The 22712-nt window shown below is 50.7% G+C and overlaps 7 protein-coding genes across 7 annotated transcripts; 5 read left to right on the top strand and 2 right to left on the bottom strand.

Moving 5' to 3' along the window:
* Positions 1 to 235: 235 nt before the first annotated feature.
* Positions 236 to 1762, bottom strand: ALTATR162_LOCUS6589 (uncharacterized protein; the record flags this gene model as incomplete). The annotated part of the gene is made up of 1 exon (XM_043314211.1): positions 236 to 1762. The coding sequence occupies one exon, from the start codon at positions 1760 to 1762 to the stop codon at positions 236 to 238; it is 1527 nt and encodes a 508-aa protein (XP_043170146.1).
* Positions 1763 to 3528: 1766 nt separating this feature from the next.
* Positions 3529 to 4453, top strand: ALTATR162_LOCUS6588 (uncharacterized protein; the record flags this gene model as incomplete). Its single annotated transcript, XM_043314210.1, has 2 exons — positions 3529 to 3746; positions 3796 to 4453. The coding sequence occupies 2 exons, from the start codon at positions 3529 to 3531 to the stop codon at positions 4451 to 4453; spliced, it is 876 nt and encodes a 291-aa protein (XP_043170145.1).
* Positions 4454 to 4887: 434 nt separating this feature from the next.
* ALTATR162_LOCUS6587 (uncharacterized protein) lies at positions 4888 to 8624 on the top strand (the record flags this gene model as incomplete). The annotated part of the gene is made up of 5 exons (XM_043314209.1): positions 4888 to 4996; positions 5053 to 5097; positions 6749 to 8118; positions 8337 to 8504; positions 8559 to 8624. 5 exons carry the CDS (start codon positions 4888 to 4890, stop codon positions 8622 to 8624), a joined length of 1758 nt encoding a protein of 585 aa, XP_043170144.1.
* Positions 8625 to 9201: 577 nt separating this feature from the next.
* On the top strand, positions 9202 to 10895 carry ALTATR162_LOCUS6586 (uncharacterized protein; the record flags this gene model as incomplete). Its single annotated transcript, XM_043314208.1, has 2 exons — positions 9202 to 9317; positions 10223 to 10895. The coding sequence occupies 2 exons, from the start codon at positions 9202 to 9204 to the stop codon at positions 10893 to 10895; spliced, it is 789 nt and encodes a 262-aa protein (XP_043170143.1).
* A 3650-nt stretch (positions 10896 to 14545) lies between these two features.
* ALTATR162_LOCUS6585 (uncharacterized protein) lies at positions 14546 to 15422 on the top strand (the record flags this gene model as incomplete). Its single annotated transcript, XM_043314207.1, has 3 exons — positions 14546 to 14867; positions 14922 to 15083; positions 15139 to 15422. The coding sequence occupies 3 exons, from the start codon at positions 14546 to 14548 to the stop codon at positions 15420 to 15422; spliced, it is 768 nt and encodes a 255-aa protein (XP_043170142.1).
* A 769-nt stretch (positions 15423 to 16191) lies between these two features.
* ALTATR162_LOCUS6584 (uncharacterized protein) lies at positions 16192 to 17630 on the bottom strand (the record flags this gene model as incomplete). The annotated part of the gene is made up of 4 exons (XM_043314206.1): positions 16192 to 16536; positions 16587 to 16718; positions 16768 to 17249; positions 17303 to 17630. The coding sequence occupies 4 exons, from the start codon at positions 17628 to 17630 to the stop codon at positions 16192 to 16194; spliced, it is 1287 nt and encodes a 428-aa protein (XP_043170141.1).
* A 3311-nt stretch (positions 17631 to 20941) lies between these two features.
* On the top strand, positions 20942 to 22604 carry ALTATR162_LOCUS6583 (uncharacterized protein; the record flags this gene model as incomplete). Its single annotated transcript, XM_043314205.1, has 4 exons — positions 20942 to 21409; positions 21469 to 21600; positions 21653 to 21682; positions 21738 to 22604. The coding sequence occupies 4 exons, from the start codon at positions 20942 to 20944 to the stop codon at positions 22602 to 22604; spliced, it is 1497 nt and encodes a 498-aa protein (XP_043170140.1).
* Between the last annotated feature and the right edge of the window lie 108 nt (positions 22605 to 22712).

Below are 22712 nucleotides of genomic sequence, written 5' to 3'. Positions count from 1 at the left end.
TCGTAAAAAGTGACTGGATAAGAAGACATGGATTGAAGCGAATGTCGTGAACGCGTTGCGCATCTCGTTTCTGTGCATCCAGCTACGATAGGAGTCTGGACGATTGACTCCAGTGGTTGGGAGGCTGGCCTAGCGGTGCATGGCTCCCAGGCTTCTAAGGTTCTTGCCACACTGCCCTGAGGTTCGTTTTCTGGACTTGCGCTACATGATAGTGAGGCAAGCGACCTTACGATGTTCATGGCTTCTGTTCTTGAGATTGAGGCTCCGGTGTTGATTCGACACCCTCCATACCCCCTGTGTCCTTGCTTCTTGAGAAAGGACCGCCTTCAGTGGTGGTGGGTGTTCCAAGCTTGTTCGTAGGATACTTCTCCAGGTCTTTGTGGCTCGTCGAAAACGTCGATATGACAGGCGTGTAGTTCTGCGGGTGATCGGCCTGCGTGGGCGTCTTCGCTTCGGGTCCGGCCGAGACTGGGCTGAGTAGGCTCTCGGGTCCGTTGTTTGCTTCAGGAGGCAGCAGTTCGGGCTGCGATTGTATGGCACCAACTAAGCCATTCCAGCCTCCTTCAATGTCGCGCAGTAGGCGAACGTATTCCTCGGGCACAAGTCCGCTCTCGCCAGTCTTCGGGTCTTGAGCTACCAGCCAACCCTGACCGTGTCTGTATGACACCAGTATCACTTGCCCTTCTACCAGCGGTAGTTCGTTGTCGTTTTCGCGTGCGAAGTCAAACAGGGCGACTGCCTTGCCGTGCATTTCCTCGTCGGGCGATGCGATCGTGAACTGATAATCGCGCGAGAAGCGATTGTCATCGTGTATGTAGTCCTCAGGTTCTGACATTTCATCGTCTGAGTCATAAGGCGGGCCCTCGACATCTGCGTCGGCATCTGCGTAGGCGCGTTGTGGAAGGGTCGTTGCGAAATGTGAGTCTCGTCGTGATGCTCCTTCTGGCACACCGAGCCGTGACGACTCGGGTGGGTACGTGATGTACTCGCCGCCAGGTCCGTTTGCAACCTCATCGTTGACAAACTGACTGCTCTCGCCGTTCATAGGCACTATCGAACCCCGCCGTTGCTCCTCCGGATATCCTCTTCGCCCACGAGTGTGATCGAAGTTGACAATATTGGATTTGTGCTTCTTGTGCCGTGCGCCATGGTGGCTGGTGACTACCGGGCTTGAGATGTCGTCATCCTCGCTGTAGGGCGGGCCTCCGTCGTATGCTGTCTGTGGCAATTGTTCGCCGTCTTTCTCATCCCAGGACCCCGCAGACCAACCACCTCGGTCACTACGCCATGCTACGGGTGGCGGGTCTGATAGTCTCCGGTTGTGTTCACTCGCTGGTGTTGAGATGTCGGAAGGCTGCTCAGGAAGTGGGCCATAGAATAGAGGATGTAGCGGGTCATATGCGAAGTCGCGCACGAGCGAGTAGGGTAGACTCGAGTGGAAGATCGGGAAGGCAGTTGATTGGGGCCTTGATTGTACGGATTGATGTGTATTAGATGTGTTGGAGAAAGTGGACAGTCGCTTGTTCATGTAGGAGCTTGCGCGCTCAAGCTTCGCTTTGGAAGGCGGGGAAGTGACAAGTGGGGGCAGAGAGGTGCGATTCACGCCCACTTGTGCGGATGCACCAGGATCGCTCCGTGGTGATAAGACGTCGGCAGCCATATCTTGTTCGCTGTGTTTTCCTTGGACAGCCACTCCTTCTGTTATGTCCTTCAGCCGCTGCGAGTCGGTGGCCGTCTCTGGTGCTGGGTTGGTGTCTGTCATGCGCAGTGCAAGTACTTTATGCAGTTTATCTGGGTCGTCGGCGGTAAGCTATATGGACTTTTCAAGCGCGGTAGAGGGCAGTGTGGGTGGCAGAGTCGGTTCGCGACACAGCTCAGCTTTCAGTAATAGGGAAAGAGTTCGCAGGAGGAGCAGCAAATCGGGCTCCAGGTGGCCAGCGCACAAGGCGCACAAGCAGCTTTCGAATCAGAGCGACCCGGTACGTCTGGAGCGGCTCTGGAATGGCAACGGCAGATGGCGCAGTGACTCGATGTTTGTATCGGATGGTTCAAGATGGACGACGACCAATGGGTCCGCGGGCGCGCTTGAGGCCTTCTGGAAGGACGGCGTCGGCTACTTAGATACGCCTGGCGATTGGGAGCGGGAATGGTGGGCGTGAAGATATTTCCAATGTAGAGCGGCTGGAGAAGCGCTCGCTGGGGGTTGTGGGGGTCAGGCCTGGCGCTAACACTCGCCCGGTGAACGGCTGACGAGCTGCGCACCCGAGGGACAAGTTTGTGGCTTTGAATGGGTACCGTGCAGGAGGGGAACGGCAACAGCGCGGCCAAAGGGCGACGCGACTATAGCGAAAGACTCGGCGGGTTCTAGATGTTGTCGTACACCAGCGCGCGCGTGGTGGTGAAGGCCAACTCTATTTTTGGCACCAGGCGGCGGGGGAGGTGCTAGATGCCAATGCTATGTTTCAGGACAAGTTTGACAGCGTCGCCAGGGTGAAAAGGCATGAGAAAGAGGTTTGCAAAGGGGAATAATTATCAAGTAGAATAACAAGTCAACGGGCCTCAACACGGAGCCTTGCTGGCATCAACGAGGGGTGTGTGTTCTGACGGCTCTTCCTTTCCATGATTGCAAACCCCATCAATGCATGCTTAGGCTACTTTCACCCTAGTAGGCGTTTCAGGTCATTGACTAGCTGCATGTGGATTGCGCTCGCACCGCTTGTCGAATGCGCTTCGAGTCCGACGAGGACCTTCCTTGACGGAATCTTCACCGTGTGCTGTCACGAGATCAAACACATCATACTTGACTCGGATATCATTCCCCTCGCCATGTCATCATTGTTTTTCGACCACAGTACCCAGACCAAAACGCCGTGTGACAGGTGCGTTTGAGCTGGGTTACCTAGGCATACCTATTTGGGCACAGGGTATGCTTGCGCAATTGCATAGCGCCACCTACGATCCCATCTAACAGGATACGATCTATACTAGGCAATGCTATGCTGTCCAAGCGCTCTAGGAACAGGTAAACGCCTTATGTCAACATGCGAAAGCATCAAGCCTATAGTGTTCGGCGGCCCGCGTAATCTTTCACCCGAGTGCTTAGTCAGCCGCTAAAAAGACATTGACTTGAGCTCGGAGCTTGACAAAGACTGCAATCCTCACAGGCCTCGTGCCTCGCATAACCACCACAACCACTACTTTTCTCTACCCGTACTCATTCCCTTGATGTATGGGACTATGAGCTTGAGTAAATATTCGTGCCACTGTAAGTCTCTTCCCACCCCGATGCGTGCCCACCTCTGCGATGATGAACACATATTGGAGCTGTCCTAGGCAATAGCCTTTGAGGACTCTAATAATAATATACACTGAAAATTCTGATCTCGCGTGAATGTTACCTTAACTGTTGCCTACAAATGTGTGGAATCGTAGCTAACTCTTATGAAGAATTTGCAGAGCTGCCTACTCAGACGCGCTGAGCAGCAGTCCATCACACATCTACAGTCACGACACCTCTCACCTTCGAACATGTCTGCTGACCCACGGCTGCGCGCGAGGCAGCAGCAGGAGCAGCAGCAGGGGCAGCAGCCTACTCCTACTGCTGTTCCTCCACCGCCGCCGCCGCCAACCGAACGCGATTCTATGGGTATGGACGGCAGCAGTGACGCGCACGCAGAGCAGAACATGGTGCCTGATGATGGCTTCAAGCTCAAGTTCTGCACTGTGTGTGCGAGTAACCAGAACCGGTATGACCATCGCTGATCTGTAAGCCGAACTTTTAACTAACTAGATTAGCTCGATGGAAGCTCACCTCCAGCTTGCCTCAGCGCACCTTCCCACTATCAGCTTTGGTACTGGCTCTCTCGTCCGCCTCCCTGGGCCGACCATCACGCAGCCCAACGTCTACCACTTCAACAGCACCACCTACCGCGCCATTCATGATGAGCTCGCCCAGCAGAATACGGCCCTCTATACCCATAACGGCCTGCTTAACATGCTTGGACGCAACTTGAACATCAAGGGCTACCCTGAACGTTTCCAAGATTGGGTACCTGGCAAGCCGCGTTTAGACCACGCAGAAGACAAAGGCTCACAAGGCACGGAATCTGGTGTCGTCGATGTCGTTATAACCTGCGAGGAGCGTTGTTTTGATGCTGTGCTAGAAGACCTCCATAACAAGGGTGGAAAGCTCAACCGACCTGTTCATGTCTTCAACGTTGACATTAGGGACAATCACGAGGAAGCCCTCGTTGGTGGTAAAGCCATTCTCGACCTTGCGCTCAGCTTGAACGAAGCTGCAGCTAAAGAAAGAGAACAATATGGCGAAAGTGGATGGCAATCAGGTGGCGGAGCTGCTCGCTCTGGCTTCGACGAGCGTGTCCCTGACATACTTGCTACCTGGCAAGAGCGATGGCCCAACATGCCTGCGCTCTGGAGTTTGGCTTGGTTCTAGTTTCTACATTACGGCGTTGACATCTTACGCAACCTGGTCTGAGGTCCTTTGATACCCATATTGCATAGCGAGGCGTTCTGGGTACCACATTCATATCGCTGACGAGTCCAATCTCGAACGATCACGACTAATGACGAATACACGATTCCATAAAGTTAATCTTTGGTCCTCTCGCTCATGCATTGATGCTAATCGCGACGTGATATCCGACATGACGTCGTATTACCAATGTAGCGTGAGCGCACAAACGTCCACCTGCAGTGGCACGGTCTGCAGCTAGCCACGTGTGCGTACCACGAGCTCATCGCAAAAGTCAAAGTGCTTTTTAAGTATCCTAGCAGTAAACAATACTTAATCTCTTCTAACATTTCGATCAACATATTCTATGCGTGGAGGGTCACAACCTAGACGCCCTTGCCCTGCTCATTAACATCATGAACCTGGCACTACTCATTATGCTCACTGTGAGCGTCATCGCAACATCTGAATCAAGAGGGGGAACTGGAAAACGATATTGTGGATGGGAACTCATGCAGAACCTCCGTACGTTCATCAATGGCCTGTCTCGTCCACCCTCAAGCGATCTAACATCATCTCAGAGATTCCCATACCCAAACTCGGCGACTGGTACGCAGAGCAAACAGGTGATCGCTCTTTATGTGTACTCCAGGATGATGGTTCCGAGTACTGCACTTGTATCTATGAGTGTGGAAATGGTGTTTGGAGGACTGAAAATAAGAGCAGCACGTGGGAGTGGGAATCAGGATGTAAGAAGTACTGTCATTCTGGGATATGTGATGGACAGGGTTGAGGGAATCGAAGCGGGGGCAGAACTAAGGTGCAGGTGTGCAGAGGCGGCTAAAGGCTATGTTTGAAGAAGATAATAAGGAGGTTCCATAAAATGAATTTTGGAGTGACAAGTTCTTCTCTGTCGCGTTAAGAAACACTCACTGATCCTAAACATGTACCACTGTTCCATATGAAGAACAAGCTGGCAGATTTAATATCGCGTATCTTGGCCCAAACACATGCTAAACACGCATGCTCCATACACATCTGGTTGCTGTCCATGGCCAGTATCTAGCAAAAAGACAAGCCAACAAACACACAAAAATGGAGTTCCAAACTCAAAATCATTTAGTACTGCTGGATTTGCCTATAGAATAGGCAAAAAAAGACGACGTTGGCCAGATTCGAACTGACGCTCCCGAAGGAACAAGATTTCTAGTCTTGCGCGATAACCACTCCGCCACAACGCCTGAGCCATTGCTGGTGATTGATGACATAATCTCCAGATCATTTCTATATAAACGTAAAAAAGTACATACGCTGTCTGGGAAGGTCCCCAACGGTGTGCCGAGTCGTGTTGTCTAATTGGTGGGGCTTAGGGTCAAACAGCATCTAGAAGCATTTACGGTCTCAAACCCCACATCAAATCTCCGCAATGTACATGGCACTAGATACTCAAAGTCTCAGTAGACTTCTTTCAAGCGCTGGCCGTGGGATCCATTGACATGTTCAAGGTTGATGATGTATTGGCCAATCGCAGAGCATTCTCTTCAAAGTAAGGCGCGACATCGATGCGCTAACGTTAGGCGTCCTTTCCTACCACCGTCCTTCTGCATACCAAGAAAACCGTCGTCTTGGTCATCCAATTTGTCGGATCGCCAATGTTCCGCCACAAGCTCCGGTCTCTACGAAACAACATGCATCAGTTTTGTCGGAACGTTTATCGTGGCTTGCAGTCAGAAACACGCGTCGACATTAATCGTGTGCAACCTACGGTCACCACCTGAGCAGCGTCACCACCAGTCTTTTCGTTGAGCTACACGCAGAAGAGACACAATGCCCTGCAGCCTTTGAGCAGGACTCTACTGCAGGCTGTGTCTTTTAAGGATCATCTACTATTACCCTCCGTACCCTTGATGCGATAACATCCGTATTCACACGTTTCCACAATGGTGTATCGCGGGCGACCTTCGACGGGTTGTAAGAAATGTCGCGAGAGAAAGATTAAAGTGAGTAACGAACCCTATACACATATATACCATGCTGTGCGGTAATGACTTCATTTGGGAGCGTGCCGCGCGTGGTCGCCGCTGCCTGCCGTAGGCCGCGACTAGCTTCTTCCTAACTGGGAATCCAGTGCGGCATGGTAGATTCAGATCTCAGTTCCGATTCGTACTGAGCGTTCAATTTAGCCTCGGTGGTCCAGGTTGCTGACTAGACTTTTACAGTGCGATGAACGTCCAGGCGGCTGCGTGAAATGTTTTGAACGGAAGTTCCAATGCCCAGGATATGATCGAACTATCGACGCTTTCTTCCATGATGAGACCGCACAGACTCAGGCGAAAGCAAAAAAGTCAAAGGCAAAAGCCATCGCTGCACGCGATGCAAGGGACACCAGAGATCTGCGGGAGGCATATCTACAGATCATGACCAAACAATGCCCAGGGACGGCTATAACGGCGTCGCTCATTGATCAGGGAATCTCCTTCTTCATGTCTTACTACTGCACAGGAGTGGATCAGCCGTCGATACAGTCAGTCGAGTATCAGCAGCATTTATCCACACATGGCTTCCATCCGCTCGTTGCAACGTCCATGACGGCTTTGGGTATTGCTGGTGTAGCCAACCTCTACATGGATACCCGTTTGAAAAGCGAAGCGACACGCTGGTACCTCGAAGCTATAAATATGGCTAATATGGCGATTTCCTCGCCCGAAGAAGTGAAGGCTGATAGCACCCTCACTTCCGTCAACCTTCTCAGCATGTTCGAAGCAACATTCAACGACAAATCTCTAGCTGGATGGAGCAACCATGTCGACGGTGCTGCCTCCCTCATCAGAATGCGAGGGATGGACCAATTCTCCACTCCAGCGGGACAGCGAATGTACCTCCATACCATCGGTTTGCTCACCATGAACTGCATGGGAAAGGGCATTCCACTTCCTCAATATGTTCATGATCTCAACACCGAAGTCATAAAGCATTTGGATACCAAGGATCCCAGAAATCGATTCTTCTTCCTTCATATCAAGACCATTGACCTAAGAGCGAGGATACTGAATCAAGAAGCGTTTTCCTTGGCAGATATAATAGAGTCGGCTCTGGAGCTTGACGACGTTGCTGTCAACATTTTCAAGGACCAAGGACCTGACTGGGACTACGATGTAGTGCCTTGCGAGGAACAAGAGTGCTGCTATGAGAACTTTTACCATGTTTACCCGACTGCAACAGCCGCTCAGACATGGAACTGGGTACGCTACAATAGAATCTATTTCCATGACATCATCCGAAATTGTATCTTAGCGGACTTCACAGCCAGTCTACCAACGCTTGTTGGTATGAAGTATCACGAGCAGCTAGAGACAAGCGCTCGCACTCTATACCAGCTACAATCCGACATCATAGCAAGCATGCCTCAATTCTTGCACGACGTTCCTGATGCTGCACCGAGCGGAGCGACCAGCCCGACAAGTAGCGAATCGTCACCGGCAGGCGCGTCGGGACAAGGCAAACCATGGCCTGCGTCAGGCAGTACAGTCTCAGCATCTCCATACCGCATAGCTCTCAAATCTCTCGATGGGAACTTCCGAGGCAACACGCACAATCTCGTCCGAGCGCTAATCGGAACCGGATCAGTGAAGGACCGGCTTCCAATTGTACGTGTCGCAGGAGGGTATTCCACCGTATGGGCACTTTATGTGGTATGTTCAAAGTTGTGACTAAAAACATGTTCGTGTCACTAACGATCTTTTTTGAGGCTGCTGCTATGCCCTTGGCCTCTCCAAAAAGTCAGGACTTTGTACACAATTGCATGACCCGGATCGAGCACGAGTTTGGCATAAACCAAGCCCGTGTACTATCTAACGCATTGAAGCTCAAACGTCACCTCGCTAGCAGAGGAGCCATCGCTTTCGGTATCTGCCCGCAATACCTACCGCCAGATGACGGACCCTATGTTCCACAACAGGGTCTATACAACAAGGTGGGTCGAAAGGTTCCTGAAGTCATGATGGAATCATCTTTCCAAGCCTCAATTCCTTCTGTGGCGGAGATACTTTCTGGACCTACGTATTGAAGACAAACCTGACTCGTGCAGGTGATGGAGATGACCGACGAAACGCCTCAGGCGCCATTGCAAGATGATCTGGACTCAGTGTACTAAGATTCGGTCAACGCTACAATGTCTTCAGGACGGCGAGAGCTCAAAGAAACGACTCGGAAAACATATCAGCCACCTCACACAACACAATGAAGCGCCATACTTATGATCATCATTTGCGCTTTATCCGAGGAACGGCCAATCCAACTGGCCCCAGGCTCAAGTTACCCTGAAAGCTCACCACGACGCCAACCTCATGCCTTTCAGTTATCCAACCATTACCGCGTGCAGTTGTCGTAATAGGCCTTGTGTTCTGTTTGCGTGTGTAGTAATCTTGTGGCGTTCCAATTCCCAGAGCGGGTAATAAGAGATGCAAAGGTCATGAGGGTGGGAACTTCTCTCAATTCAGACAAGTGGTCTTCGTTCGCCCTCATGTCGCCCTCAGACGGAGTGAATGTTTCCCTGCCACCGCTTGTGCGTACAACACCACCCACTAGAGGATCGCTTCCGCCGCGCCGCTATATAATGTACTACACCTCTAATCTGCACACACGACACCTCTAACCACCCAGCTGCACGACTTGTGCCCCAGGCTCTCTGCATCGAAATCGACTTCGACCGTAACAATCTTCCCTCCACAATGGCGACTCCCTTCATTCCGCAACCAGGCTCACCTATACTCAACCTTCCAGGAGAGCTTCGGAACAAGATCATTCGAAATGTATTCAAGTACGAGGACCCAATTCTACTAACACCGTATGTTGCCCCGGTTATACATCCATCGCCGCCGGCGATGGCTTGTGCCAAGCCAGACATCCAGGTATTTGCTACCTGCCGCCAGCTCTATGGTGAATGCAGGAGTATCTTTCTCTCAAAAAACATATTTTTACTCTCCACGCAATCCAATGCTTTCAACGATGCTTCAAGCATGGGGCTGCTGAGCAGATGGATGTTCGATCTCGGTCCGTATCGCGACTATGTACGCAAAGTAATCATCGATCTGAGCCCACTTTGCCCAGGACCGTGTCATTTCTTCCTGCCATGGATCGACCTGAAACCGATCATGATGGAGATCTGGCGTTACCAAGACATACTTACGACGAATGGCAACCGACAGCGCGCAAACATCGAGATATCCTTCGCATTCTCAGGACGGCAACTTCATGGACATTCACACCATCCACAACGACTTACCGTCAGCGACTCCAACCTAAATGCGATGATCACGCTGCTGACTCCTCAGCGGAGTCCTGAAATTAGTTCCTATCTCCAATCACCACGAGTGCTTCGAGAGATTCGGACAAAAGTCGATAGCCCGCAAGCCTCATTCGTTCTAGCTGCACCTAGTCATCGCGATTGTACAGAATATCCAGTCATCAAGTACAAAGTGAGCAGCAACGGTCGACTCGAGAGAAGTTCTCACGGCGTGAACTCCAGAGTCGATATCATTCGCCTCCTATCTATGACATCAATCCGCGAAACGCTTCTCTCTATGCTTATGTGTTCAAACATCACTCAGCTCACGTACAACATTGATAATCGGATAATCGAACAATCTCACATCGCTTTTCTGAACCCTTCTCGATAAACCGCCGCTTCCGAGAGTTGGCCCTCAAGAAGTACACGAGTGTACATGTCGTTGGAAGCTTGACGTCGTATAGTGCGCGAGCCACCTACGGCGACCTGAAGTTGATGCAGGATTGGTACATGGCTAGTTCACTCTTTATCCATGGCAAACGCCGAATGCGACAAGCAGAGAACCCACCCACTATCCTGATGCGTTTCGAGTTGTCAGAGCGAGAAGATCTTTCAAACCTTTGGATCCCGATAGCCAACATCATCGTGGCAACGGTCACTTTCCCTTTGAACACGGAGTTGCGGATTGATTTGATTCGACTTGACTTGCCCGTTCGCGTCAAAGTTGCGGTCAAAACGGCAACTCTTCACAGACTTCAACAGCAGCTCCTTGTCTTTCTTGCTGACGTACTGGATTTTCATCCAGGCCAGGGTGCTCAAGTCTGTCCAGGCGTTATGATTCATGGAAACTTCATGATTCAGGAAGCCGAGTGCGAGCGAGAGAACGGGAGCAAGTTCCTAGTTAGGAACGATAATTCCGATCTCAATTCGGACGAGATGGAAGAGGAGGTTGATCTGTGCATCAACAAACTGATCGAACGTGATGATTCTGTTACAGCAGCATATCTCCCTCCTCTCGCAAGGAAGGAGCATGGGGTTTATACCTCGTTTGACCTGGATGCGCCGCATGATCCCTCATTGCAAGGAGTGGCTGTACGGCTTGCTTGCTGCTTGCAGGAAGCTAGTATAGCTCGTTAACTACATGTAGTGTCCTTTCAGTAGAAGACATGAAGATTGGAGTCCAGACTAGGTAGTTAGTTGAAGTTGACATAGTTTCCAAACAAACGTTGGCTGATTATGTGAATATGTCACACGCTGTGAGGAGCGAGAAAGTTTGCGTCAGATCAAGCGCGAATGTATACTAAAGCCCACACGTTGGATCACACCGATAATCATCGATAGCTTACTTTCTGATTAAGACTCCAGGCAAAATGGTGGCTACTATGAAAAGTGGTACACCGCCTGCCTACGCGACTCGCCAGCTACGTCGCCACCGCTGCTATCCCACTCTTTACGCCGAGCGCAGATACCTAGATGCTCCACATGCTAGTCAGACCGCCCCGTTGTTCCGGCTCCTCGATCTTCCACCGGAGTTACGTATGCTAGCATACGCCGCCGCGCTGACACTTCCCTTTCCCGTCGAGCTCTGGTCCGAAACCGACCATGATATCACCTCGCATCAGCATACGACCGCCAATTGTAATATGCAGTACCTGAAAGCGAAGTGGCGTGAACATGGCGTGGAACTAGGTCTGCTGAGAGTCTGTAAGCAGCTCAGACATGAAGCTACCCGATGTTTCTACGAAGAAAATGAGTGACGATGCAGTGGCACGAATGGATGGATGATCGCTGATGCTTTTCTGTTCACTACTAGAGTGTTCGGTTAGAAAAATATTCGGTCTATCACTCTACCGCTGCCATTCCAGTTTACACCCCAGGGTCAGCTAAACCACGGTTGGGGCAAAGTAAGACCGGCGACGGGTAACCGTGCCGTTGTTAGACTTGCTAAGTGTATTCCCTTCGATACCCCTAGAGATTGGACCTACACAGGTAGTATGCTAGATGTCTGTTGGGCGCTTGGTAAATGTGAGAATATTCATGTAGTCAACCTCGTATTCCCTGGTTGGTATGATCTAGATCCTGTTGAGGAGGCAGCGATGCAAAAGTTCATGGAGCAGGTTCAGAAGTTGAGGAAAACAGGTAGCAAAGGTTTGAAGATCCAATTGGTAAGGGTGAGTAGGACGGAAGTAATAGAAGGTAGTTTGACAGTATTTCAGGGTAGGCAGTGGAGATTTATGCACGAGTGCAGGGGGGAAGAGGATGGGAGGTGAAGCAGGCGAGGTGCGATAAATTTGGAAGATTCACTATAGGGGCTAACTGATAGGTGGATAGTATGATTCGCTCCCACGTATTAGACACTTTCGTGATATGCTTCTCTCATGGTTGGTCCTTTGTGTACTCTACTTCCAAGTGCACATGAGGCTGCAGCCTCATGAGGACGTTCCTAAAGACACAGGCATTCTGTCATCCTTTGCTTATAGAACGATTGTTGTTGAATCAGTCGCTATGCAAGCGGGCAGTTAAGCTCGCGGAGACCGCGGATAGCGGTGAGCTGAAGTCTCCGTCCATTGTATACCCTCCTAGACTGGTGGAGACCGGTCAAGTAAGGAAAGCACCTCGACCCTTCATCCCGGACATACACATGGAACATAGACTCGCCGATGAGATTGACAGAGGGAAACGAGCTAGCAATGATGATCTCAACGCTGAATCCGCACTAATCCAGGAGAGCATGCTCAGCTCTCCTGATCAGCGAACTGTGCCGCTATCTGGCTGGATGCCGATTACACGGCAAACATGATTCGTTCAGATGTGAATGCGAGGGTAATATTGGCTTACTTTAACCCATCATATTCATGTTTGAGTAGTGCAGAATGACGCTGATTTCTTCTCGGATCAGAGCGTTTCAGTTTCGTAAAATTTTCTGGTCGAGAATGCGCTTAGGCGACGAGACAGCGAGTCGTGTGTGCAGATGATGTACTTCCGTTGACCAGTGACGTGGACGACCTTAGCAACATATCCATGTGTCTGCACATATCATCCACGGTGCGGTGAAGGGTTCGAAATAGATTCTTCTTGCGGGCCATCGTCATTGCAGGAAGTAGTTTGTGCCGTGTCGGACACTTTCGGAACGGAGGTTAGAACAAAGTGGAGAGCACCACCGCTTCGGAAGCGCCACCTCCTGGCGGTCCCGCGCCACATCCTTGAGCCACATCTCAGCGCCACACTATCGCTTGCGGTCCGCCACTGCGGCCCTTCTCAAACGCGTGCATTGACCAAGCGCCACAATCAAATATCACTCACTGTAGCTTTCGGTCTTACACAACACGAACTCATATATTAGAATCCTTCAAACACAGTTGTGGTTGCACATACTCCGTAGGATCGAACAAGGGTCGAGTTGGCGTAAAATGAAAGTCATGCCATCGGATAACGACAACCCGGTCAGCGAAACGCGGCACGACACGCCGCAAAATCGCGTTATACCCATGATTCGCGATGTCGATCAGTAATCGATATGTCATTACAGAATACTACCAAACCACAGCATACATGGTTTAGGTATTCTACACCGGTATACATGCCAGACAAACAATCCCTCTCGAATTCGAACGCTGCTGGATCGTTGAAATAATCGGAATCATCAGTCCGATGAACGAGTCCCGTTAGCGAGGTTTCTTCGACATGCGCCATCGGTGTCAGTGTGGTCAGTGTACAAGAGCTAGAAACGACAACTGGGCGTCATGCACGACACGCCTGTTTGGCGCAACATGACATGCCAAGACGCAACGAGCTTGTTATAAGCTTATCTGGGAAGAGCTGCGATTGGTTCCTATGCGCTAAAGAGCAGCATTGAAACAACCTTACAATCTAGCAAGATTCTAGCGCAAGGCTCGCCCCGGACAATGAGTCGCAGACATGCCTTGGCATGACCCCAACACTGTTCCCGGAGAATTGCTTGACTGGCCAGACGTTCCATACGGCCAGCGGAAATTTCAGTTCTCCTTGGCGTTCCAGATAGGTGGTATCAATGTGGATATTTGCGCGGTTTCAGCTCAAAGCTTGGCATCTTTCCGAGCGTTGGTGTCGGCATGACAGTCTGAATCCGGTCCTAGCTGATCGGACATGGGACGTCTTACTGGCATTTTCGCGAGATGCCCATGATAACGCGCTTTCGCGTGGAGTTCGGAAGCAAGGAGTCTATCGCATCAGTCGATCTCCCTCCCTGAGTTGCAGAACAGATTCTTGTTCAGCCTGACGCCATGGACAGTGAGTCCAATATACTGGATAACATTCATTTTGTAACTGTTACTTGAGAGAATCCACGGTACAAGAGAGCCCTGACATAGGCGATGTCGAGACATCCTGCCATGAGCCCGTTTCCGACTTTCATGCCCCACCAAAGCACGGGCTCTAGCGCCTATGAAACCCTGTGGGCGTATCCTTCTGGGCCTGAATCCTATTTACAAACGCATGATGCGCTGGGCCTGGCCTCCTGGGTACCGCCGGGGAGGGAAAGTACCCTGTCTTCCACATGGCACATCTTCGGACCAATGTGTAAGTGCCACCAGTGTGGCGCGCAGAGAGTGAGTTGAGAAGAGTATAAGTATCACAGAGGCCACCGGCAAAAAGGAAATCATCCACCATCACATTCATTCAGTCTTTCGTTGCTTGAAGCATCCCACTTTCGCTACCTCTTTTCAGAGACTTACATTCTTTATACATACTTTGCCAAAGCATACTCTTTCGACTTTCTACAGTTTCGATCAACCAACTCAACCATCAAGATGAAGTTCTCTCTCGCCATCATTGCTGCCATCACTGGCTTCGCCGCTGCCGGCCCTGCTGCTTCCGCCCCTGGCGAGTTCTTCTCTCTCGCCAAGCGTGCCTCTCTCCCGGTCCCCGCCTCCAAGGGCTCTGTTACCTACAAGAAGCCCCAGGAGATCAGCGGAACCTTCGATGGTGGCATGAAGACCTACGGCCGTGGTGCCAAGTGCACTGGTCAGGTTGAAGGTGGTGACAAGGACGCTGTCTTCCTCATCAAGAACGGAGGCACCCTCAAGAACGCCATCATTGGCAAGGACCAGATCGAGGGTGTTCACTGCGAGGGTAAGCATTACCCCTGCAAGCATTTCATATTGTAAATGTACTGACTTAACACAGGATCCTGCACCATCGAGAACGTCTGGTGGGTTGATGTTTGCGAGGATGCTCTTTCCCTCAAGGGTGACGGTAACGCCTTGATCAAGGGCGGAGGTGCCCAGTCTGCTGATGACAAGGTCATCCAGCACAATGGAAAGGGAACCGTCACCATTGACGGCTTCAGTAAGCAACTCTCTCGATACAACACCCACTTGAACAACCGTTAACAAATCCACAGCCGTCATGGACTTCGGCAAGCTCTACCGTGCCTGCGGTAACTGCAAGAACTCTGTCGCCCGTTCCGTTGTCATCAAGAACGTCAAGGCCTACAACGGTAAGGTCCTTGCTGGTATCAACCCCAACTTCGGTGGTACCGCTACCATTACCGGCACCTGCGCTTCTTCCGTCAAGACCATCTGCGAGGAGTTCAAGGGCACCAAGCCCGGCTCTGAGCCCAAGTCCGTCTCCAAGGGCCCCTCCGGCAACTGCAAGTACACCGCCTCTGCTATCAAGTCTTGCTAGACGCATACTTTCGACTCGCTCGATACTTTTAATCGAACGAGAACATGGCGGTTATGGGTGGAGATCATTGAGTCGGTAGATGGAGACTTTGGAGTTTTAGAGGTAGATTCTTTGTACATATAACTTTGCGCACATGCGGTGCATGTAATACACTTGATATTCAAGCACAAACATACTTTTTCGGTTCTTTTAGTGATCTGTACTTGCCTTGGGCGGGGTTGTTCACAACATCAGAATTTACTGGGTGACCTTCAATTGAAGCGAGGGTACGATTGTAAGCCCTAATCACAATGCTGCGTAAATTCTCTAGAGCGCGGAGAACAAAAGTATGATACACCAGGAAGGTTTCGAGATACTCTTAGATCAGTGAGGTAGCTCACAGTAAAGTTTAGCGGACTTCCGTAACACTGTACAAGATGTCATCAACTACACGACACTGTTGAATCTCAGGAGTGGGTAAAATCAGAGCGCAGGTATTATTATGTAAATGCACAGATTCGCAACGCAGAAACAACGAAAAGTTACTATTTGCGGCGCTGTTGCAACACGATTAAGGCAAATCTCATGTACCGGGAGCCAAGGCTATAATCTGCAACACCGCGTAATAGCAGCGAAGTGAAGGGCGTTCCGGAGCTCGAAAGCGATATTGGTACTGCAAGTAAACAGAGGTACAATTTTGTTTGAAACATTGCACCGAGCTAGGAAAAGGATACTGAATCAAAGTAAGGGTATAGGGCGCCGGGAAGATACGAAACAGAAAAGCAAATGATCACGTCTTGCGCCGCTTCTTCGCAGCCGCTTCTGGACGGAGAAGGTTGACCCCCGGCTTTTCCTTCACCTGAAGCACGTCTTCATGAGCCCGTTTCTTGCCCTTTGAAGGTCTCTTAGGCCCTGGAGACTCTTCGCTGTTGGAACACTCCTCGGAGTTGGAGTGCGCCTCACTGATTGTGTGCTTCTCGTTGTTGGAAGACTCCTTACCTCTCGCAATAAGACTAGCCTTATGCGCATTCGCAACTTTGTTGGTCGCCGTGCGGAAGGTGAGAGTGCGTGGATTTCCGATGATCGTATGGAAACGGGTACCCTTCAGGATGTCCTGGCAAGTTGTCTTTGAGTACTGTGGATGCTTAGCAGTAGTAGTTGCAGTCACTGGGTTGAGAGACTCACATGAAGAAGCTCCCGAAGGGCTTCGAAACGATCCCCAAAGGTGTAGAACATTGTGGCCTGGCAATTCTCACGTTCGCCCTTGTCGAAGATGGTCTTGGTCCAACCGTTTTGATGGATATCGACCATAGCGAGCTGCACTGTGTTAGCGAAGCAAGGAGTATACGACAAGTTAATGACTTACCACAAGATCGCGAGAAGCTGCCTTGAATTCGTCCTCGGAGTAGTAAGTTGAATCGTCACTCCAACGATTCCGATATTGGCCGGTTGTAGTCTTCTCCCTACAACCGTGCCTGTTCTGCATAGCCTTCGTCAGTGTGTTGATGCGTAGGACTATCTCTGCCGGTGATGAAGGGATAGTTGTGTCATTGGCAGGTGCAGTCCAGTAAACGCCACCGAATTGGACCCCAGTGGCTGTCTGGACAATGTTGACGGATTCACCCATCTGCTCGACCACACTGTCCTGGCTCCGCTGCTTCTTCAGCACCGCCCTAGCTTGTTTCTCTTTCTCGACAAGCGAGTTTTTCACGACATCCACGGGTTCTTCAACATTGACAGCGCCATCATTGTCGGGCAAATCGGGCGATGTGAGAAGTTCGGCGCTGTTTGAAGGAGAAAGCCGACCCAGAGGATACGTGTACTCATCGACAAAGCCGTTGTGGGAACCTAACAGCAGTCAGTACAGGCTTCAGACATAACTTGGATACTACCACACTTACCGAGGGCGACATTGGTCTCTGGATACTGCGGAAGACTGGGTTCGAAGTGCTGGAGCTCTCCAAGCATGTTCCAACCGGGGTAGAACGTATCATGTTGAGCGTTACCCTGAGTTTGGTAAGAGTCTGCTTGATTACGGCGCCAGACTCTTTCGTTGCCCGCGTATACAGTAGGCTGCTGCATCAGGAAGTACTGGTCGTCCCGGATCACACCGAAGCCATCAAAACCAGCAGGTCCACGAAGCATCTGAGCAATTGACGCGACAAAACGGGCCGGTGTAGTAGTGGTATCAGCGCGCTGGCGGTCGGGGAAAGAATTTTCGGTATTCATTCTGTACAAGTGTCGTCGTGGTACCCAGAATGAAAGTTGAGTTGAGTGTTGGAGCGGATGAAGGTTATCTCTTTCGGCGGTGGAATGAAACACCAGTGTACGATATCGTGGATATATAACGTGTTCTGACGTTGTACATGACGTAAAAGTACTGGCAACGAAAGGCCCTCCATCGGGATAATGTGGGGCGCGAGGTGAATCCAGTATTCACGGACCAGTCATTCCTCGGCGAGGGGAGAGTCACTCGGGGGAAATTGCTAAAGAGAAAAGTCCAGATTGCTGGGAGTCGTTCGAGCGACCAGTGAAACGGCTGGCGCAATGTGCTTCGAAACCCCGGCGATATGGAGTTGTTGTTGCTGTATATAACCATTCAAATGGCGACTGGGCGAAAGTTGCTCGACACGATCAGATACTACGAGGGCCGAGCGCGAAGGAGGTACCATTAAGCGGAGATTTACCCTCCCAAACTCATTTTGCAATATCATCCAGTTGACTGTACCGTTCGGAGTCGTATCGGTTTATTGACGTGAACGGGAGATGATTTTAGGGTGGAGGAGATTAGTAGCTAGAGCAGGTCATCAAAAGAAAGGACAAGCCTACCTGACAGTGAGCGCAAGGAGCCACTTCTACTCAGTAAGTGAAGTTGATTCAAGGCCGCTATTTGACTCTCATTGATAAGGCGCTTGATGACAATGACAAAGACTTCCGATGTCGTTGCCGACAAACTGGTCGGGAAAGCACGTAGGATTCCTAGAACGTTTGCCATGACAGATACGCAGGTCGGGCGGGCAGGTTCAACATTCCTCACCTAGCAAGTGGGTGCCGGTAACGAATGCTGCTCGTGTCCCTCGTGTATGCTCTCACTGTTTGCCAATTCTCTTGTTCTAGTAGTTCAGACGGTGGAACTGAAGAGGGGTGCATCAGAGAAAAGCGAGAGAAAATACTAAATGATTGAAGCACATGAAAAGGTAGTAAGCCCATTGGTCGTAGTCCGTCGCTAGCGATCTGTAGGAGCTTTGTCCCTCAGTCCGCTCCGCCCACGTTTGATGATCTCTTGCACGTCGAATAAAGGTTTGATTGGATCCAATCCCTTTCAATGAGCCAAATAAACCTACTTCCGGTAATTTCTTGAAGAGAATGCTCGAAGAGGGTGGTCGTAGCCGATACGGACACGGTCTGAAACGGTGGAATTATGATATTGCGAGCATCTTGACTCTAGCATGTCCATCGGATTTAAGATTGATGTAGAGACCACCCCACCGTTCTACAGGCAAGAGTATGGCTTTATCGTGTCGTTGCCCCACATTCTGCAAGCGGCTTGCCTCATTGAGAAAGTCAACAAGCGGCGCAGCTGGGCAGTGCGAAGGGCATCATCTTATTTGATCATGCTCCGGGAAAACTAGTGAAAGCGTGTAGCGTCAGTGACCGAGAAAAGAAGAAAGCGGTAATGGATATAGAGGGGTCCATGGAGGTTCGTCGTTGAATTTGAAGTGGGATCAATGCACGCTAGCGACGACGGTTCTGCCCATCAACACTGGCCGTCTTTTTCCGCGACACGCATGACAGCATTCGCTTCTATACAAACCCACCACCAGCCGGTCTCATTCGTCATGCTGGTAATCATCCTGAGTCGAGCTGTAGACGTCTCTCGCGCGAGACGAACAGTTTTACCAGTGCCAAACGCTGGCTGCTTTGATCGTGCGAAGCTCCAATAGTTGGCGAGCCATGCCATCCATAATTACCACGATCCACACGATACCAACACCATAATCCAACGAACACATACTTTCTAGTTGTGGAGCATTGGAGCCATGAGGATGACTGAAAATATGCCACGACTGTTGCCCTTCGAAGGCGATATCGCAATTTCCTAGCTCAAACACACCAAGGCAACATCTCCTTTATTCTACGTCTCCGACAGGTAATCCTGTAAGAACAAATCTTCCAAATTGTTGCGATCATCTCAACAGTGGTGTATATACATGTTTTCCGGATATGCATAATACTATGGCATGGTTTTGCGATGACACATTGTTGACGCTGTATTCACAGCTCGCGCAGCCCAAATAATACCTCAATAATGGGATATCCCTTAGGCGAGCGAGGTTACAACCGCGAGAATGGTCACATGCGAAGTGTGCCACAAGCATGCTCCACCAGACACATCCTCTTGCATCTGCCTCCGATCGGAATTGGGTGTTCTTTCGGTAAGGTAGAGAAGTCATATGGTAAAAACTCCCTCTGGAAGGAGCTTACAGTTGAAAGAGAAGCACAGACGGTGTTTTCCGATTTGCTGTCGCAGCACAAGGTTCGCCTGTCGCGTTCTGATTTCAGTCGACGAGAATCTATCTACGTGTTTTCCGGCATGCACTTACGGCACCTCACCACAAGCCCTGGAAGAAAGCGGAAAGATTGTTTCTATTAATACAAGGCTTCGTAAGAATTCGAATGAGGTCCCGCTCGATGGGCGCCTTGCCGCTGTCGACAGCAATTGCTTATGCCAATGATGAAGCGACAGGCGTGCCTACCAGTATTGTGAGCCGACTCGGCAAGATACCTAGAGTAACCCCGTTATTGTGTACGACTCTCAGCTCAACGAGTGGGCAGACTATGCGAGATTTAGAGGGTATCAGTTCGTGCTACGGACTACATCAAAGCCACGGACATCATGTCTCACGAAGCCGACCTCGCTCCAATGTTCCACGCAAGAAGAAAGTCAAAACAAGGCATACCTCCAGCATGCCTCGAATGTCGCAAGAGCTTGTGGCACGCGACGAAGGTCATGGTTGTAGCGAACGTTCTCATGATCTGAGGTGAATGTGAGAATCTCACACGACGCTTGGATGACACTTTGGATGCACGTCTGTGTTGATCGATGCACGCAGCGCAACATACATAGCTCCCCTAGGAAACGAGGAACAACAACTAGTACCGCTTTTCATCAAGCACGAGTCAGATTCTGTGGCATTTCGCAGGCTTAGCGTGATCCGGTGATCGCACATCAACCTGTTTTTGTGACAGCTGGACTTTACTTCACTTCGCAGCCTACCTAAAACAACGCTTTAGGCCGTGCACTGCTTCACTCAAAGCTTGCCTGATTGGCTTTTGAGTGCTGTCCTCGTAGTACATAAATCGGCGTCCTAACGGCATTTCACTCTCTACGCCTTACATATCAATACATCAACACATCTTCGAACGTGGGTCTTTTCCAACTTGGACACTGGACAACGAAACAGAGCTAATCTCTACGTTACTTGCAGGCACTTACATCCAAGACACCAATCCCTCCACCTCCGCCAAAGCCGAACAACATGACAGACTGCGACCACGACGTGGGCACCCCACAGGGTGCACATGACAAGGCCACTATGATGATCCCGCTCGCATCTTCGTCTCCCTCCACGCGTAGTCTTCCTCGGTTGTCTGACCAGAAGCTGGAAAAGGTCCCCAAGTTCTTGAAAGCTGCGTCTCGCCCCAAGCCCAACACTTCCCTATGCTTGAACCAGGACATCCCAGTGGTCCAAGGTTTGTGCTTTAAAAACATAGCTGAGGCTCAGCGATCGATGGCTCTTGCTCAGTGGCACGCACCTCGAGACGACGATACCATTCCAAAGACCGAGGAAGAGTATCGCGATATTGCTAAGATGCTGGTGGATGCTTTCATGGATATGCGCATCGCCAAGGACACCGCGACCAACGCCTATCGCAAGCGTTTCACTCCAGGTGAATCTGTCTACTACCAGGACTGGGCCATTGAAGCTTGTGCATGGGATATCATTGTGAGTGAAAGGCGTGTGCTAGTATGACGACGATGAAATCGCTAACAGGTGATTTCTAGTCCAAGGTCATGTCTATCCACACGGAAGGCTTTAAGGTTCCGATCTACGACAAGTCCATCGTTGACTGTATTGGCCAGACCCAGAATTGGCTGTTCCAAGACCGGATTAACTGGATTTGCCAAGTTGTCAGGGTACGTCAGTCCTCTTGTACAATGCCTGAATTGACATTAATCCAACACGCAGAGCTCCAAGCACGTCGCTGTTACTCTTATGGTATGTTACGCAAGCCTATCACAATCAATGGATCTTGCAGCTGATACAATAACAGAAGCATGAGAAGAACTGGACTACGATCGGCGCGCCCCACAAGCTCTACAGCAGCACACTTGTCAATTGCATCTCGAATGCCCACCGCGGCAAGTGGGTCAAGGATGGTCGTGAAGCAGATAAGAATCATCAAGAGCGATCTATCAAGGGCAAGCGCACCAAGGACCAGCTGGCTATCTCTAATGGTGACGGTGTTGGCATGGACCCTGGAACTGCTGCTGGAGCTGAAGAGACAGAAACGCTGCAGCGAGAGCTTACGCGCAAGCGTCAGAAGATTGAGCACATCACATCTGACGGCAAAGACGTCGATATGGATGATGCAATCACTGGGGATTCTGATGCTGGTGTGCATTCTCTCAAGAAGCCCGAAAAGAGCCTCAAGCCGAGCAAGTCTTTCATCAACTCCCCACGTCCCGATAAGGAGATGATCGCCCTCTTCTATGGAGCACTGTCCACGAAGTCTGTTGCTGTTGTTCCCGGACAAGATACCGGCAAGCATAGCGCCCAAGCAGACGAAGCCGTTTCTGAAGATGTCGACCGGTCAAAGTCTCCCCACAAGGACTCTGTCGGGGAGGGCGAATACAACAAGGACACTTCTGTCGAGAAGAAGATGAAGAAGCACCACAACATCACGGTTGGCCTCAATTATCACCCCAATGTAGATACCAAGGGCGGATTTGAGTTCGACAACGGTTCGGAGCTTTCTGAAGCCCTCGATGGTCTGCTCTCCGACACCTCGTACGCTTCTCCTACCAGCAAGAAGACGGACGACCTCAAGGGCAGCCCTTCAACTCTAGATCCTCGTACCCACGATGCCGTTCACCTAGACGGCGCGTATATGTTAGCCTCGCTGCACACCGGCCGTTAAGCGACGTGCTGGTCTGTCAGTCTTGACAACTGATGGCCCCGAGCAGCCTCAGCGCACAAGGTCAGCGAAAGCAGCACCTACCCCTTCAGTATGTATAGTAAATTTGCT

Source organism: Alternaria atra (genome assembly GCF_907166805.1).
Source record: "Alternaria atra isolate CS162 genome assembly, contig: 25, whole genome shotgun sequence".
NCBI lineage: Eukaryota > Fungi > Ascomycota > Dothideomycetes > Pleosporales > Pleosporaceae > Alternaria > Alternaria atra.
The sequence above is the reverse complement of the archived record's forward strand: the minus strand, read 5'-3'. Positions and strand labels throughout refer to the sequence as shown.